This window comes from Sander vitreus, chromosome 18 (genome assembly GCF_031162955.1).
Source record: "Sander vitreus isolate 19-12246 chromosome 18, sanVit1, whole genome shotgun sequence".
In the NCBI taxonomy this organism is placed as follows: domain Eukaryota; kingdom Metazoa; phylum Chordata; class Actinopteri; order Perciformes; family Percidae; genus Sander; species Sander vitreus.
The window spans coordinates 18,854,538-18,867,580 of NC_135872.1; the positions used below are offsets into that span (position 1 = coordinate 18,854,538).

General features: G+C 41.1%; 1 protein-coding gene across 3 annotated transcripts in view; it reads left to right on the forward strand.

Annotated features, from left to right (window-relative positions):
- Window positions 1-12,697, forward strand: part of mgab (MAX dimerization protein MGA b) — a 23,701-nt gene extending 11,004 nt beyond the window's left edge. For 2 of the 3 annotated variants that reach the window (XM_078274355.1, XM_078274356.1), the window contains exons 7-22: window positions 497-610; window positions 769-1,126; window positions 1,616-1,823; window positions 2,880-3,117; window positions 3,415-3,599; window positions 3,799-4,012; window positions 4,230-4,459; window positions 4,732-4,974; window positions 5,155-5,413; window positions 6,265-6,908; window positions 7,105-7,202; window positions 7,312-7,357; window positions 7,592-7,753; window positions 9,876-9,987; window positions 10,296-10,901; window positions 11,009-12,697. In XM_078274355.1, the coding sequence (XP_078130481.1) occupies window positions 497-610; window positions 769-1,126; window positions 1,616-1,823; window positions 2,880-3,117; window positions 3,415-3,599; window positions 3,799-4,012; window positions 4,230-4,459; window positions 4,732-4,974; window positions 5,155-5,413; window positions 6,265-6,908; window positions 7,105-7,202; window positions 7,312-7,357; window positions 7,592-7,753; window positions 9,876-9,987; window positions 10,296-10,901; window positions 11,009-11,955 (4,664 nt within the window). In that variant the 3' untranslated portion in view covers window positions 11,956-12,697. The remainder of the gene's footprint in view (window positions 1-496; window positions 611-768; window positions 1,127-1,615; window positions 1,824-2,879; window positions 3,118-3,414; window positions 3,600-3,798; window positions 4,013-4,229; window positions 4,460-4,731; window positions 4,975-5,154; window positions 5,414-6,264; window positions 6,909-7,104; window positions 7,203-7,311; window positions 7,358-7,591; window positions 7,754-9,875; window positions 9,988-10,295; window positions 10,902-11,008) is intronic. The other variant, XM_078274357.1, reaches the window with a different exon arrangement.
- Window positions 12,698-13,043: the final 346 nt, after the last annotated feature.

Below are 13,043 nucleotides of genomic sequence, written 5' to 3' on the forward strand. Positions count from 1 at the left end.
TCATGTAGTATTACTGTTATATAATGTATATGTATAAATACAGACCTTACAAACAGTGCTGATCAGCTGTGATAGGAGCCAATGCTGTTGGCACGCTGCCCCCTGTATCCATCCATAGATCCACAAGGGAAAAGTGATGAAGGTCCCGTGTAATTATACCCAGTATTTCAGCAATGAAGATGAGATATCAAGAATGGTTAAAGATTTTTATATAACACAAGTCTTTTCCTCACTTTCTCTCAGAGTAGAATTATCTCTCTTCCTCTAAATTTAGACAGCACATTTCCTAAGTAGCCTCGTGTATTTAGTAGGATAAATTATAATAGCCTGAGTGAAAATTACCTCATTCTGCAAGTTTCCAGTGTAGTTTCAGTCAGGTCAGGTAAGAGCCTTGTACAATCTCGAGATGCAGGAAACGAGGTAAGGCTAGAAAGGTTTTCTTACTAACGTACACCAGTGCTTAACTGAAGGATAATGCAGTATGTTTCCCTCGCAGATGAGGGATTATCCTTCATCTCCCGAACAGGAAAGACAAGGGACATGACAAAAATAAAGGGATGGAAAAACAAGTTCATAAGAAGCAAAGAAACAACTTCTTCTAACTGTGATGGTAAGTTTTGCTTGTCTTGTTGTAGCTCCAGCAATTTGATTATTAGTCATTCTAATTACCAAAAGATTAACTGTACTAAAACCACTGTACTTGTGCTGTGCCTGATTCATTATTCCTCATTGATAAATGAAAGTCTCTTCATTCCTCCTCTCCTGAAGGATCACAAAAGAACCTATCTGCCTTCTGCAGCAACATGTTGGATGAGTACTTGGAAAACGAAGCCCAGTATATCAGTGAGCGTGCCGCTGCCTTCTCCACAAACTCGGAGGGCTCGGTGGCCTATCAGCTGCCTGTTAAAAGCTCCAGCTATGTAAAGACCCTGGACAGCGTACTTAAGCATCGAAAAGCTGCTTCCAAATTCCCTGTGGGGGCCAACAGACCCTGCCCCCTTTCCCACAAACCCCGCCTCTACTCTACCCTGGCATCACCGATTCCTTCTGTGGCCTGCGCTGCGACCCCTGTTCAAGCAGAAGCTCAGTTACAGCAGTTTGCATCTGCACAGCCAGGAGCACAGGGGTAAGGAAGTGTGTGCAATTTGGGTTCATTTTTTGGGGCTTAACGATTATTTTAATTATTGATTTAAATCTAGTGATTACGTTCCTCAATGAATCGTTGGGTATATAAGATATCAATCCATCAAAATGTCCTGAGGTGACATTTTCAAGCATAAGAGGACATCTTCATGTTGCTTTTTTGTCCAACCAGCAGTTCAAATCCAAAGAAGGAAAAGCCCCAAATCTTTACATTTGAGAAGCTTTTACCATCAGAGTTTATTTTTGCCCCCAAGTGATTATCAAAAGAGTTGCCAATCATTTTCTGTAGATTAGGGCCGCCAAAAAACCAGAAAATATTCACATTTAAAAGCTGGAATCAGAAAATTTGATTTAAAATAGTGGATTCATTTAATAGTTGCCAGCTCTACTGTAGATTTTCCTGCATGATGGAACCAACATTTTAAAATAAAATGAACAACACTAATCTGCTCTGTTCATCCTGTCTCTTCAGATTATCTACATACCAGCCAGGGACCAGCCAGAGACCAGCGGGGAGCGTTGGGCAGAGCCAAGGGATGACACACAGACCTTCAGGCCTCACTAAGTTGCAGCTCAAACTGTTGCAGATGGAGTTGGAAGCTGTGAGCCAGGGTCTGGGCAGAACACAGCTGACTTCAGACAGGCTGTCTGTGGCTCTGTCTGTGATTCTGACAAAACAGGTATGCAACACACTGTACAAGTCTACTCTCACAGGGTTTGTGTACGTTCATGTTGATATTAATGATTAAGGATGTAACGATGTATGCAACGTGAAATGGTTAAAAACCATTTCAATGTGTGAAGACTACAACCGGTTGAGATAAAAATGAATCGCGATGCAATTTTTAAATAGCCTAGGCCGTGACGCTAGTTAACATACAGCGGGTAACGTTAAAATACCTTTAGCTAGTAACGTTAGCTGGCTTAAACACGGTTAAAATGCTGAGAGCTAAACGGTGTAAAGTGTGACTTTATTTCACTGGAAAGAATTCCAACACTAGGATGTACAACTGTGTACAGCTGAAGACACAGAGGGGACTAGCAGCACTTCAGATAGCATGGACACCGCCACTGTCGGATAAACAGCAGACTTATTGTTGTGTTTGGGTCGGCTCTGGAAGGTTGTTGTGTTCAATGTTGTTGTAAAATAGTCTTACAGCCATCTAGTGTTTCTTCTTTTTGTCGTTTAACAGCAAACGACTGGTGAAAATAGTTGTAGTTTACAAGTTATTGTTATTACATTATAATTAACTCATTTAACGGCGGCCTTAGCAATAAACAAGCTTTTCTTTTGTCTTATATGTATTTTATTTTTTTTCTTATTTAAAATAAAATACTATTTCAGTTGCACTTTTGATAAGAGGACACATCTGCTGTTTGCTCAGTTTATATAAATAAAAGAATATTTTTCAGTCATTTCATTCTATGAAAAAAATCGTGAGAAAATCGTTTCGTGAACTTAAAATCGTGAGTTGAGTGTATCGTTACGTCCCTATTAATGATGCTTCTGTGTCAGCGATGATGTCATTTTTTTGTCAAATTACTTTATTTAGTAAGTATTTATTTTTACTTTGAAAGTAACTATTGCTTTTATAATATAAAATACAAATTGGTATGTGAGAAGTATAGAAAACTATTAACTATTGGCTAATATACACACAAATGGACACGTCACATGGAGAAAAGGCACCCGCATCTAAAAATGTTTTGATGGGTCTCCTTTTCTTTTTAATCAGATGCTCCCCAGTCAGGTGTTGAAAGTGGCCCAGTATCCAAAGTGTAAAACCAGGCTACCTGAATGTGGTCAGGAGTTCTGCACACTGGGCTGTGTGTGTTCCAGTCTCCAGCATCTGAACAGAGGTCCCCTCCACTGCCGGCGACCTGAATGCATGTTTGGCTGTGCCTGCTTCAAACGCAAGATAGTCAAGCAGATGAGTGCGGGAAAGAGCGAACAACCGATCCAACCTGTTTACTGTAAGAGCAGATATTTTGATATCATTTGTGCATGTTGTTCCTTTTTCTACTGTTTATTCTGTATGTCTAAAATTATGGTTTCAAAGTGGATTGTGGTGAATAGATTGTATCATATCATTATTTCATTTATAACACAATTTACCAGGAATGCAGCATTTTATTTTATTACATTTTTATTAGAGAACTATCGTACATATGATGATATGCTGATAGAACCTATTAGCTTTAGTTACTGCTCAGTATGGTCACAACCCTCAGTTACACAAATTATATAGCGATACTTTTATCCCTCCCCAGCTATGACTAATATGGAACATGTGGTCCAGCTTCACCCGGGTTCCCATTCTAACAAACTGTGGAACCACAGCATTAATGATGTGGATCCAGAGGCTCTCTTGACCCCCAAAAGGGCTCCACTGTATGTGGCCCCTATAAAGGTCGCAGCAGCAAAACGCAGCAGTGTGCCTCGTCCAACGCAACCGGTAAACTAAAATCTCTCTTATTAGATTTAATAGAGGCTTTTCCATGTCTTTGTGTTTGAATCTAGGCATTACACTGTCGTACATATTGCTAATTATTCACTAGAGTATAAGAGCTGCAAGTTTAGGAATTGTAACAAAAAAAAATCCTATGTTCAAATGTGTAAACATGTTGGAATTGAAAGCAAAATCATGATTGCAGATACGAGAAGAGGATAAGGATCCAGTGTATAAATACTTGGAGAGCATGATGACATGTGCACGTGTAAGAGAGTTCAACAGCAAGCCTCCCCCTGAAGTCAGCATTGAGCTTCATACTTCTACACCAAACACCACAGCAAAACCACAGAAGACAACCACTGATAACCTGCTGAAAAAGTACCACAGATCTCTACTGACTACTGTTAAAAAGACAGGTAAGGCATCAAAGAAGATGCAATTAGTACAAATTTCTGTTTTTGCTGTAAATGTTTTACCAGCTACTGAAGTCCATAAATCTTTTTTTGTAGGTATTGTAGTCGATTTGTTATCCTACTCTTGCCTGGATGGTGTACCTGACATGCCTGACTGTGTGAATTAAAGATATTCTGCTATTTCTTGTTATACACAACCATAATGCATTATGTCACACAGCAGAAAAGGCTTCTCAGGGGACCACCAATGATGAAAAAGATGCAAAAAAGCAAATTGAGATCCAGTCAGCATGTCAGTGGGCCAAGGACCGCGAAATGGTCTTGGAAGCCTTATGCCGTCGCATGAATCAGAATAGGCTGTCTCGGCGCTTCTGGGTAGGACCTTACTGCATCCGACCGGTCGCCAGGATCTTCATGCGGAAGCCCAGCGGCTCCATCGTCACCTACAGGGTAGGTCTCTGAGGAGTAATGCAGTAACAAGTAATACAAGTCCAGAATCTCCAGAAATGCTGTATTGTCAGTTTTGTCCTTGTCTCCTTCAATAGTTAGAATATTTTGTATTTAAATGTATTGGCTTATTGCCTTGACTTATTAGTAGTTATTTAAATGACTAAAGACTAGCCTCTGAATGTTATAAGCTCTTAGTTGTGTAGTGTTAGTTCTCATTTCATAACTTGAATTATAACAAAAAGAATCTCATGCTCTACTCCAACTTCTTCTAGGTACACATCAGTAAACCAACAAAAGCCAGTGATAATGATGAAGAGGACTATGATGACAGCGATGAGGAAAAGCAAGTACATAAAAGCTTTGACGAGGACATTGATGCAGAAGAGGACTTTGGAAAAAATGAAGATTCCGATATGCGGGTTGGAGTAACACCCTTTTTGAGTGGAGTATTATCTGCCGGCAGACTAAGAGCCAGGACCAAACCTGTTGGCTGCCAAGCATATGGACTTATACAGGTCAGGCTCAAGAAAATGCCTTTAATATCTAACACTATTAATATGCTTTCTCCTGAGGTTGAACTACACTTAGTAATACATGACTGAACATACAGTGCATTCATGATTTTTTGGAGGGAACCATGTACTTGGAAATGTGAACTTTAACGTATGCAATTCATGTATTTCTTCCATTTCCAGGTAAATGGCAAAGCCTACAATCAGGCCAGACTGTTGCTGGGGAACATGGGATCTCTACATCCAGCCAACCGCCTTGCAGCATTTGTCACAGGGCGACTGCGTCCTCCTGGCGGAGTTTCTCTTAAAAACATTCAGAAATCCAACCCAACAAACAAAATCACCACTCCTGGTACTGTTGACATAAAGCCTGCTGGCACAGTTCTGCCAGTTTTAATTGCAAGGAAAACCAGTGATCTGAAGACTCCAACACAACTACCAGGTAAAATGGTCTCTCTGTTCCTCAACCTCACAAGCACTTAGATTTAAACTCATTGCTTCACAAAGGAGGGAAAAGTAATCAACTGGAGACCCCTCCAACACAGACACAACTGCAGCTACTGCAGAATATCAAAATCATCCAAGGCAATAAAACTACAACCACCCGAATAAGTATGCTGAAAAACGGTTAAATAAAACCGGGTTGTCAGTTTTGGCAAGACACAAACTTGTGTCTATCTGTTCTTTTTATGTTATACTTAGGCTACATTTACACTACTACTTTTTCATTTTTAAGCAGCGTTTTGAGAATAAAAACTATCTCCGTCCACACAAGAGTTTTAGCTCTAGTAGCACAACTAATCTTCATTCACATCTGACAATGCATATCACCTGACCATTCGCATACACTGGGCATGTGCATGCAGGTGTAAACAGGAAGCAGGTTGTCTGACATTACTCTGCAGTTTAAAATATGGACGTATAAGTTGTAAATACACTAAATACTTTGGAGAAAGAACAACAATGGGGAAAAGTAAGACATGGGATTTTTGGACCAACAACAAGGTGGAACTTTTTCTAAAACGGTATGTAAGCCTACCTAACCAATAAGACTGACGGACGTGTATCGTCGTTCCCAAAGGGGGCGTTTATGCCCTACTAGACTACAAAGCAACCCCGGAGTTTTCAAACCAAATGGGGCTAGCAGTGTTTCCAAATTTTAGGGGCTCGAAAACGCCAGAGTAGCGTGAATGCGAGGCATAAACGTAGCAAAAATATTTAATAGTGTAAATGTAACCTTAGAAGCCATAATCTAGCACTTGTCTCACCACCTGCATTGTTTTGTTTAATCAGCTCCGCTAATTCAGCCAGACTCTTGGAGAAAGGGATCCATCAACTTGCCGCAGCATTCACAAAACTCCTCCACCATCAAGCCTTTTGTAGTGGGCCCTCGCAGCTCGGTCAGCCCCTTCCAGAACAGCTCCACATCCTCGCCTGTCTCTCTCACCGTCTCACCATCACTGAAAACCCCCAGCTTCTTAGGACAGAGTGGGACCTATTCATTCAGGATCTGCCCTCCAGCTAACCAGGGCACCAGAGGCCAGAACATGCAAGGAGTTACCCTGCCTGGGGGCTTCACCCTCATTCAACTCCCTAAGCCTGGAGCTGATGGAGCTTCATCAGAATTTGTGAACACTACAAACACGGCGGGTGTGGATAAAGCCCGGCCACAAAAAAATGTTTTGTTAAATTTTGGCAACGTAGCAGCTGATACAGATGCAAATTGTCTTAGTTTGGATGCCTTAACTGGAGCTAAGGATCTATCAAGCAGCAAGTCAGTGGAGCCTGGAATCTCCCCTCAGCTGAAGTGTGATGAGAAGATGCTCACAGGCAAGAGTGATGAAACCAACAACAGGAAGGTGGAATCAAACGTGGATATCGCTTCAGAAGACTTAAGCTCCGACTCCTCAGACTACTGTGGAGAGGGTGACGAAGATGTAAGTGTGGTCAATAAGAAATGTCTTTGTTTTCAGTAAAACATTTGTTTCTTTAACTGAAATATGGTTTTAATGATAAAATGTGGATTACAATGCATTAAACAAAACAAGAAAATCAGCATATCTATTCCCTTGAATGCTGTAATTGTAGTAATTGTTACAGTTTTAAAATCTGCATGCTGAATGTTGTTTTCAGGATGAGGTAGTGGACATTGAGACTGTCGAAGAAGTAAGACAAGGAGTGGCCATCGCTAAATTGAAAGAAGCTATCATCAGGGCACAGAAGGACTCACGGTAATACCTGTGAATGTGTGTGCCTTTAAATGAAAGGATATATGATATGTGGACCCGTGCACATTTTCTGCTATTGAATGAATTTTGTTCAATTCTTCTCTACCTTCAGATATTCCAGTGATGGTTTTGCATCATGCAGGGAACTCAATGTCCAGGTATGGCCTTTTCACTGCTGTAGCAGACTTTTTTTCATGCAGCAGCAGCAGCCATACAGCAAAAGAGACCGATATTTCCAAAGTTATGATTTTGACAATATTGACCTCATATCATCAACTTTTCTCAATAAACGTGGAAAGTGTGATTGGTTTTATCTTATACTATTGGTTCAGATTACAGAGTAGTCCGTAATACTTGTACTTAATCCAACCTTTGTTTTCTCTATATTCCAGGATCAAATGGACAATGAACACGCGTGTAAGGATAATAGGAGGCGAAACAACCACACAAAGCTAGAAAGGCAAAGACGCTCTGAACAGCGCATCCTCTTCGACAGGCTCCAGGTTGTCCTTCGGAGTGACCCCAGGGCCCCCAGGCTCCGCCTCCTTTCACTGGTCAGTTCCACATGCCGTATTCAGTTGTCATGGGCCACAAACTACATAAAATCTACAAGGAAAAACTATTCCTTGCGTGGTCACGGAAGGCTTGTATCAAGTGGACGCGCCGGCTGTTTTGTTGTCATTACTTAGAATTCCTCATGGGGGCGACAGAAACTACGCACTTTAGCTTTAATAGGATAAATAGGTTTGGAATTATTTATACAACTTAAATACATGTTTGTAGGTAAAGTACCGTAAAAAAGGTACAGTTAGGTACCGGCACCGAATTTCAGTTATCAGTACCGGTAAAAATGTGAATCGTACCCATGGCCGTATCTACCATTGAGGATGTTATTTTTTTACACAAAAAAATAGATATGACTTGTTCCTCTGTCTGATCATCATCACCGTCATTGCTTGTGTGTTGGTGGTGGGTGACTGAGTAGGCGGTGGAGTGGATTATCTTGTCCTAACTATATGATCTTTGGTCAACGCTGTGGTTTTTAAGTACAGTGTCAACAAATAGTCAGGGCCCTCCCAAAAAAGCTTTTCTTAGTTTCTACTGACTAAAGCAGGTGAGTAACCTAGGCAAATTAGTGAATTTAATTGGTAGAATTGTACTTTTTCAATACTATTCATCTTCAGACAGACAAATGACGAAAAGCTCCCTTGCTGTCGCGCTGCGATAAAACTATGCAGTTGCCCTTGATGCCGTCTTATGTTAACGTAACATTAGTAGATCCAGTTCAGACCATTTCCTGATTGATTCTACCACCACTCCAGTGGAGGCGCTAATGAGCTAGATTACTACACACGCAGTAGCAGAAGAAGACCAGCTACACACAACGGAGCATACACCCATCACACTCAGCTTGAGCGAAGCGCTGCCAGCACGAATGAGGTAAAATAAACAGGAGTGAGTCTGTTCATTCTCCCGGTTCAGTGACATGACTCGGGTTAATTAACCGGCTCTTTGGTCAGTTCTTCAACACTAGTGTTGAAGTGCTGCGAGTCAGTCAACCTCCTCTAAGTTAGCTACAGCCAGTCAAAAGATAGCATGGCAACTGCAGATGCAGGAGACCCATCGACAGAACTTGAACCCCCTCCTCTTTCACTGAAGAGGTGTGGAAGTATTTTGGATTTCCAGTGAGTTATGTTGACAACGTTGGCGTTGTCGACAAAAAAGCCACAGTTTGCAAGCTCTGCTATGTGCATGTACCATATTCTTCCACTGGCAGAAACAATTAACATGGCAGTTAATCTGTGTGGTAGATGTTCAACTGTTCGGGAAATAGTTTAAGACACTTAATTGTTCAGAGAAGGCTATGGACATGGCTGTTTTATTGTTTTTTGTTTGTTTTTGTTGTGAACTTGATTGTCATCTTCTGTGAAGAAGACTGCACTTACAAAAGAAAAACTAGATGGCAGGTTATAGATATAAGTTATTGTTACATTATATAAATAAATAATAAATGTTTTAAATTTGACAATTTAGTGTGGTACATTGCGAACAAAGGTCAGATATTATATTGCATAAAAGTCTAGTCTAAAAATGGCATATCTAACCTGTGCTTTAAAAAAAATAAATGTAAAAATCGAGAATCGAATCGAACTGTGACCTTAGAATTGAAAACGTAATCGAATTGAGGATTTGGAGAATTGTGACACCCCTACTGCCCACCGACACGGTTTTTAAGCTACTGCGATACAATAGTTGCTCTTCAAACGTCTTGAAATGGGCATATTTAGAATCAGGGAAATGAAAAACAAATTGGACCTCGGTATTGGCTAAAATCCTGCAAACGGGCCTGACTGTACCCAACCATAATCGTCTTCAAATGGTGATTGACAATAGATACCGCTTAAATAAATGTCCACATTAAGTGTTGTAATTCATTCCATACAATGTTGTTTGCCACTGATTACCATCAAAGAAGAATGAGGAATAATGTGTTCACAACAAAGAAGGCATATTCCAAATACATGTATGCATGAGATGTGTGTATGGCTGCCCGCGCAAACAGTTTGTGCAGATAATTTCCCCTCTTGGTATTTTACAAGTTTCAAAAAAAAAAATCCATTCACAGCTTTGTTTCATGGTCTTCACTCTGTCCTCTGGGTTTTGTCATGTTTGCAGGCCCAAAAAGAAATCAAAAATCTGGTTGAAACCTCCAGACATCTGGAGGAGAAGAAAAGGAGGCTGATTCGGATGCAGTCTATCTACGTGAAGGAGCTTTCCCTTTTGTCTGGTATGTACAATGTTTGTGGGTGCATGTTGTGTGCATTTTGTATTTAGTCTCACTTTGTGCTGATTTATGTACTTTGTAGAGAATTAGTTGAAGCTTGTTACCTGACCCTGGTTAGATTGTTTGATTGCCACCAGATCTACTGTAAGTCTTGATCGGATAATCATTACATAATGATCAGTGTAACACAATGTGTTGCAATAAATAACAGCAATTTTCATTGCTCGTCAGGATGAACAGAATATCTGATCGCACATACAATATGTAGCTGCCTTTACTGAAACTTGTCATATGAAATTTCACTTTTTTAGGGAAGTCAGACAAGCTGATTAAACACAAGCTGACGGAGATCTGCGAGAAGCAGAAAATAAGAGAAAAGAAGCGAGAATGGAGTCCTTTCTTTTCCAATCTACTCCAGTCCAGAGCAGCTCTTCTGCAAGCCACTACCTCCCAGTCCAAGGTCCAGTCCACACCACTGCTACAGCCTGACTTCCACAGGGCTCCGTCTCAGGCTAACCCACCCATAAAAGCCCTAAATCAGATGATGTCTCTGCTTCGGTCTAACCTACAAAGGCCTCCAGTCCAATCCACGGCTCAGACACCCACGCCTCAATCAGTGTGCTCTCTAACCCAGGCTAAGGCTCCTGCCCCCTCACAACCAGACAGTCAACATCAGACCAAGTTTGAGGTCCAACAGGAGACCCCTGGTGCCCCAGCCCAGGTCAGTATGCCCAATTCCCACGCGGAGTGCTCAGTCACAGCTACACATCAGGTCACTGCAACCCAGGATGGAGCCTCACCTGCCTCCTCAACACCCAATTCCAGCAGACCTGTTGTACAGCATCCAAAGCCGTTCCCTCTTCCTCTGATTCGCTCCAAGACCGGCAGAATCATACTTCCCTCATCTCTGAAACCACGTAAGTTAAGACGACTTGTTCAGCCATGATTTAATCGCTGAGTCAAATTATCTTCATTTGTATGTGTGATAAGATTCCAACATATATATTTTCCTCTTTTCTCACAGTTGGTCAAGGCTTCTATACACTTGTGGTCATGGAACCCAAGCAGAAAGGAGAGGAGGGTGAAGATAGCTCTTTAGCTAATATGCAAGCTTCTGATGTGAGCTCGTCTCAGAACCAAGACAAGAGCTTTTCTGAATGTGACCACTTGTCAGATTCAGAAAGCGGTCGTATTTTGGAGGAGGACAAAACGGTACAATCCCCAAACTCTAAACCAAAGTGTTCAGGTGTAAAAGCCCCCCTGGCTGAACTTGCCCTCATTAACAAATCAATCTTTGTGCCCTCGGTGGCTCGGCAAGCTGTGGAGAACAGCCAGGAGGAGGGCACAGCGTTGGGTTTGAACAAAACGATGGCAACTGCCTGCTTGAGTTTTACGTGTGTGAAACAGGCTCCTACGTCTGTTGAGCCTGATCCCAGCCCTTCTGTAGTCCGCCGTCGCAGAGGCAGGCCTCGCAAGTACCCTATTACCCCTGTTAGTGCCGATGAAAGACCTACTGTGGATGAAGACGCCAGTAAAAGTGTCTGTGAAAGTGAAACATCTATTCCGGTTAAAGAGAGACAAATTGAAAACATTACTTTGGAGGTGACCAAGACACAAGCGGAAAACTCCCCCGGAATGGTTAGTGATAACCCGGTGCCAATCAAACGAGGCAGAGGAAGGCCGCCGAAGAAGAAGTCTGCAGAGCTATGGAGTTCTCCAGTTGTGCGAGCAAGAAGAAGTCCATCTAAATCCAGCGAGGACAGCCCTGTGAGACTTTCTCAAAGCCCTCATACTAAATCCACGGGAAGTCCTGCAACGACCACCTTGCTTGGAGATATCCACACATCTCGGCCATTAACCCGAGGTGCTTTAGGAAAGGACTTCCCCAGTGCCAAGAAACGTTCCTGGATAGACGTAGAAAAGGACCTGGAACCAGAGCTTGAATCTGAATCTAATTCTGAATCTGAATAGTCCTCATATCTTCCTGTAGCTGCTAAAAATAATGCACATGATCATTTGTCCTCAGTCTCAGCTGGATGCTGCTCTTTTCTGTATATGTTTGCTCAAACCTCAGTGGACTTTTTTCATACTAAAGAGAGGAGCTGTTTTTGGTATAAAGAATATAAGAGAAAGCATTAATTGACCTGCTGAATGTATGAATGGTAACTCCCACATTCAGTTTCGTTGTTATGTTTTTTGAGACGAATTTCTGTCCTTTTCCTGTCCACCTACATTCATGTTTACTTCCCGTTAGAAACAGGATATTGAGATTGATTCAAATCATGTTTTTTGTTGAAGTAATTTATCATTGATCTGTCTTATGCAAACTTTCAACGGATTACTTAATTTCAATGTGTTGTGCGTTAACCCTTTGAAATACTTGTTTTCCATTATTAACTCAGTGAAAATCAACTGTAGTAGCACTTTGTTTTTGGTAGAAACCACCCAAGATGTCTGATGTCTTTGATGTAGTATGTATTTTGGGGAGTTAGCTCAGTGATATGCATATAAACGTGTCACAAGCAGTCAAGATAAAAGCTATTAGCCATATATTGTATCTATGAAAATAACCTCTGTAAATATTGTATTTCTTTTTTTTAATCACAATGCATTTACTTTGTGGATGATTTTGAAACACTGGTTGTACTATTACTTCAGAAAATGTGGAAAAAGGTGGCCTTTAAAATCAATTAAAAAAAAAGCTACATTCGTTTATTATGGCACTCGTCAGTCCTTCAAAACAAAGGCATTTTGTGTTAGTTTCATGTTTTTGAGACAGAATTTTGCTGTTTTTGTCACACTCAATAGGAACATATTGGTAGCCTATTGCAGTTGCAATATCCTGGCAACACGCCGCAGTAGCCTGTCCTAACTGACAGCAGTTTAAAGTATTTATCTCCATTTGGAAACGAGCCAGTGTGAATGAATGTGATGAAGAGCATCACAGAATTGTAATAAACTTTATCACAATGATGTCCCCAGCTTATTTTCAATGTCGTATTGTTTGAGTACATCTAAGGTTCCACTTAATGCCTGCAACTATATAGTTAATCTTTTTT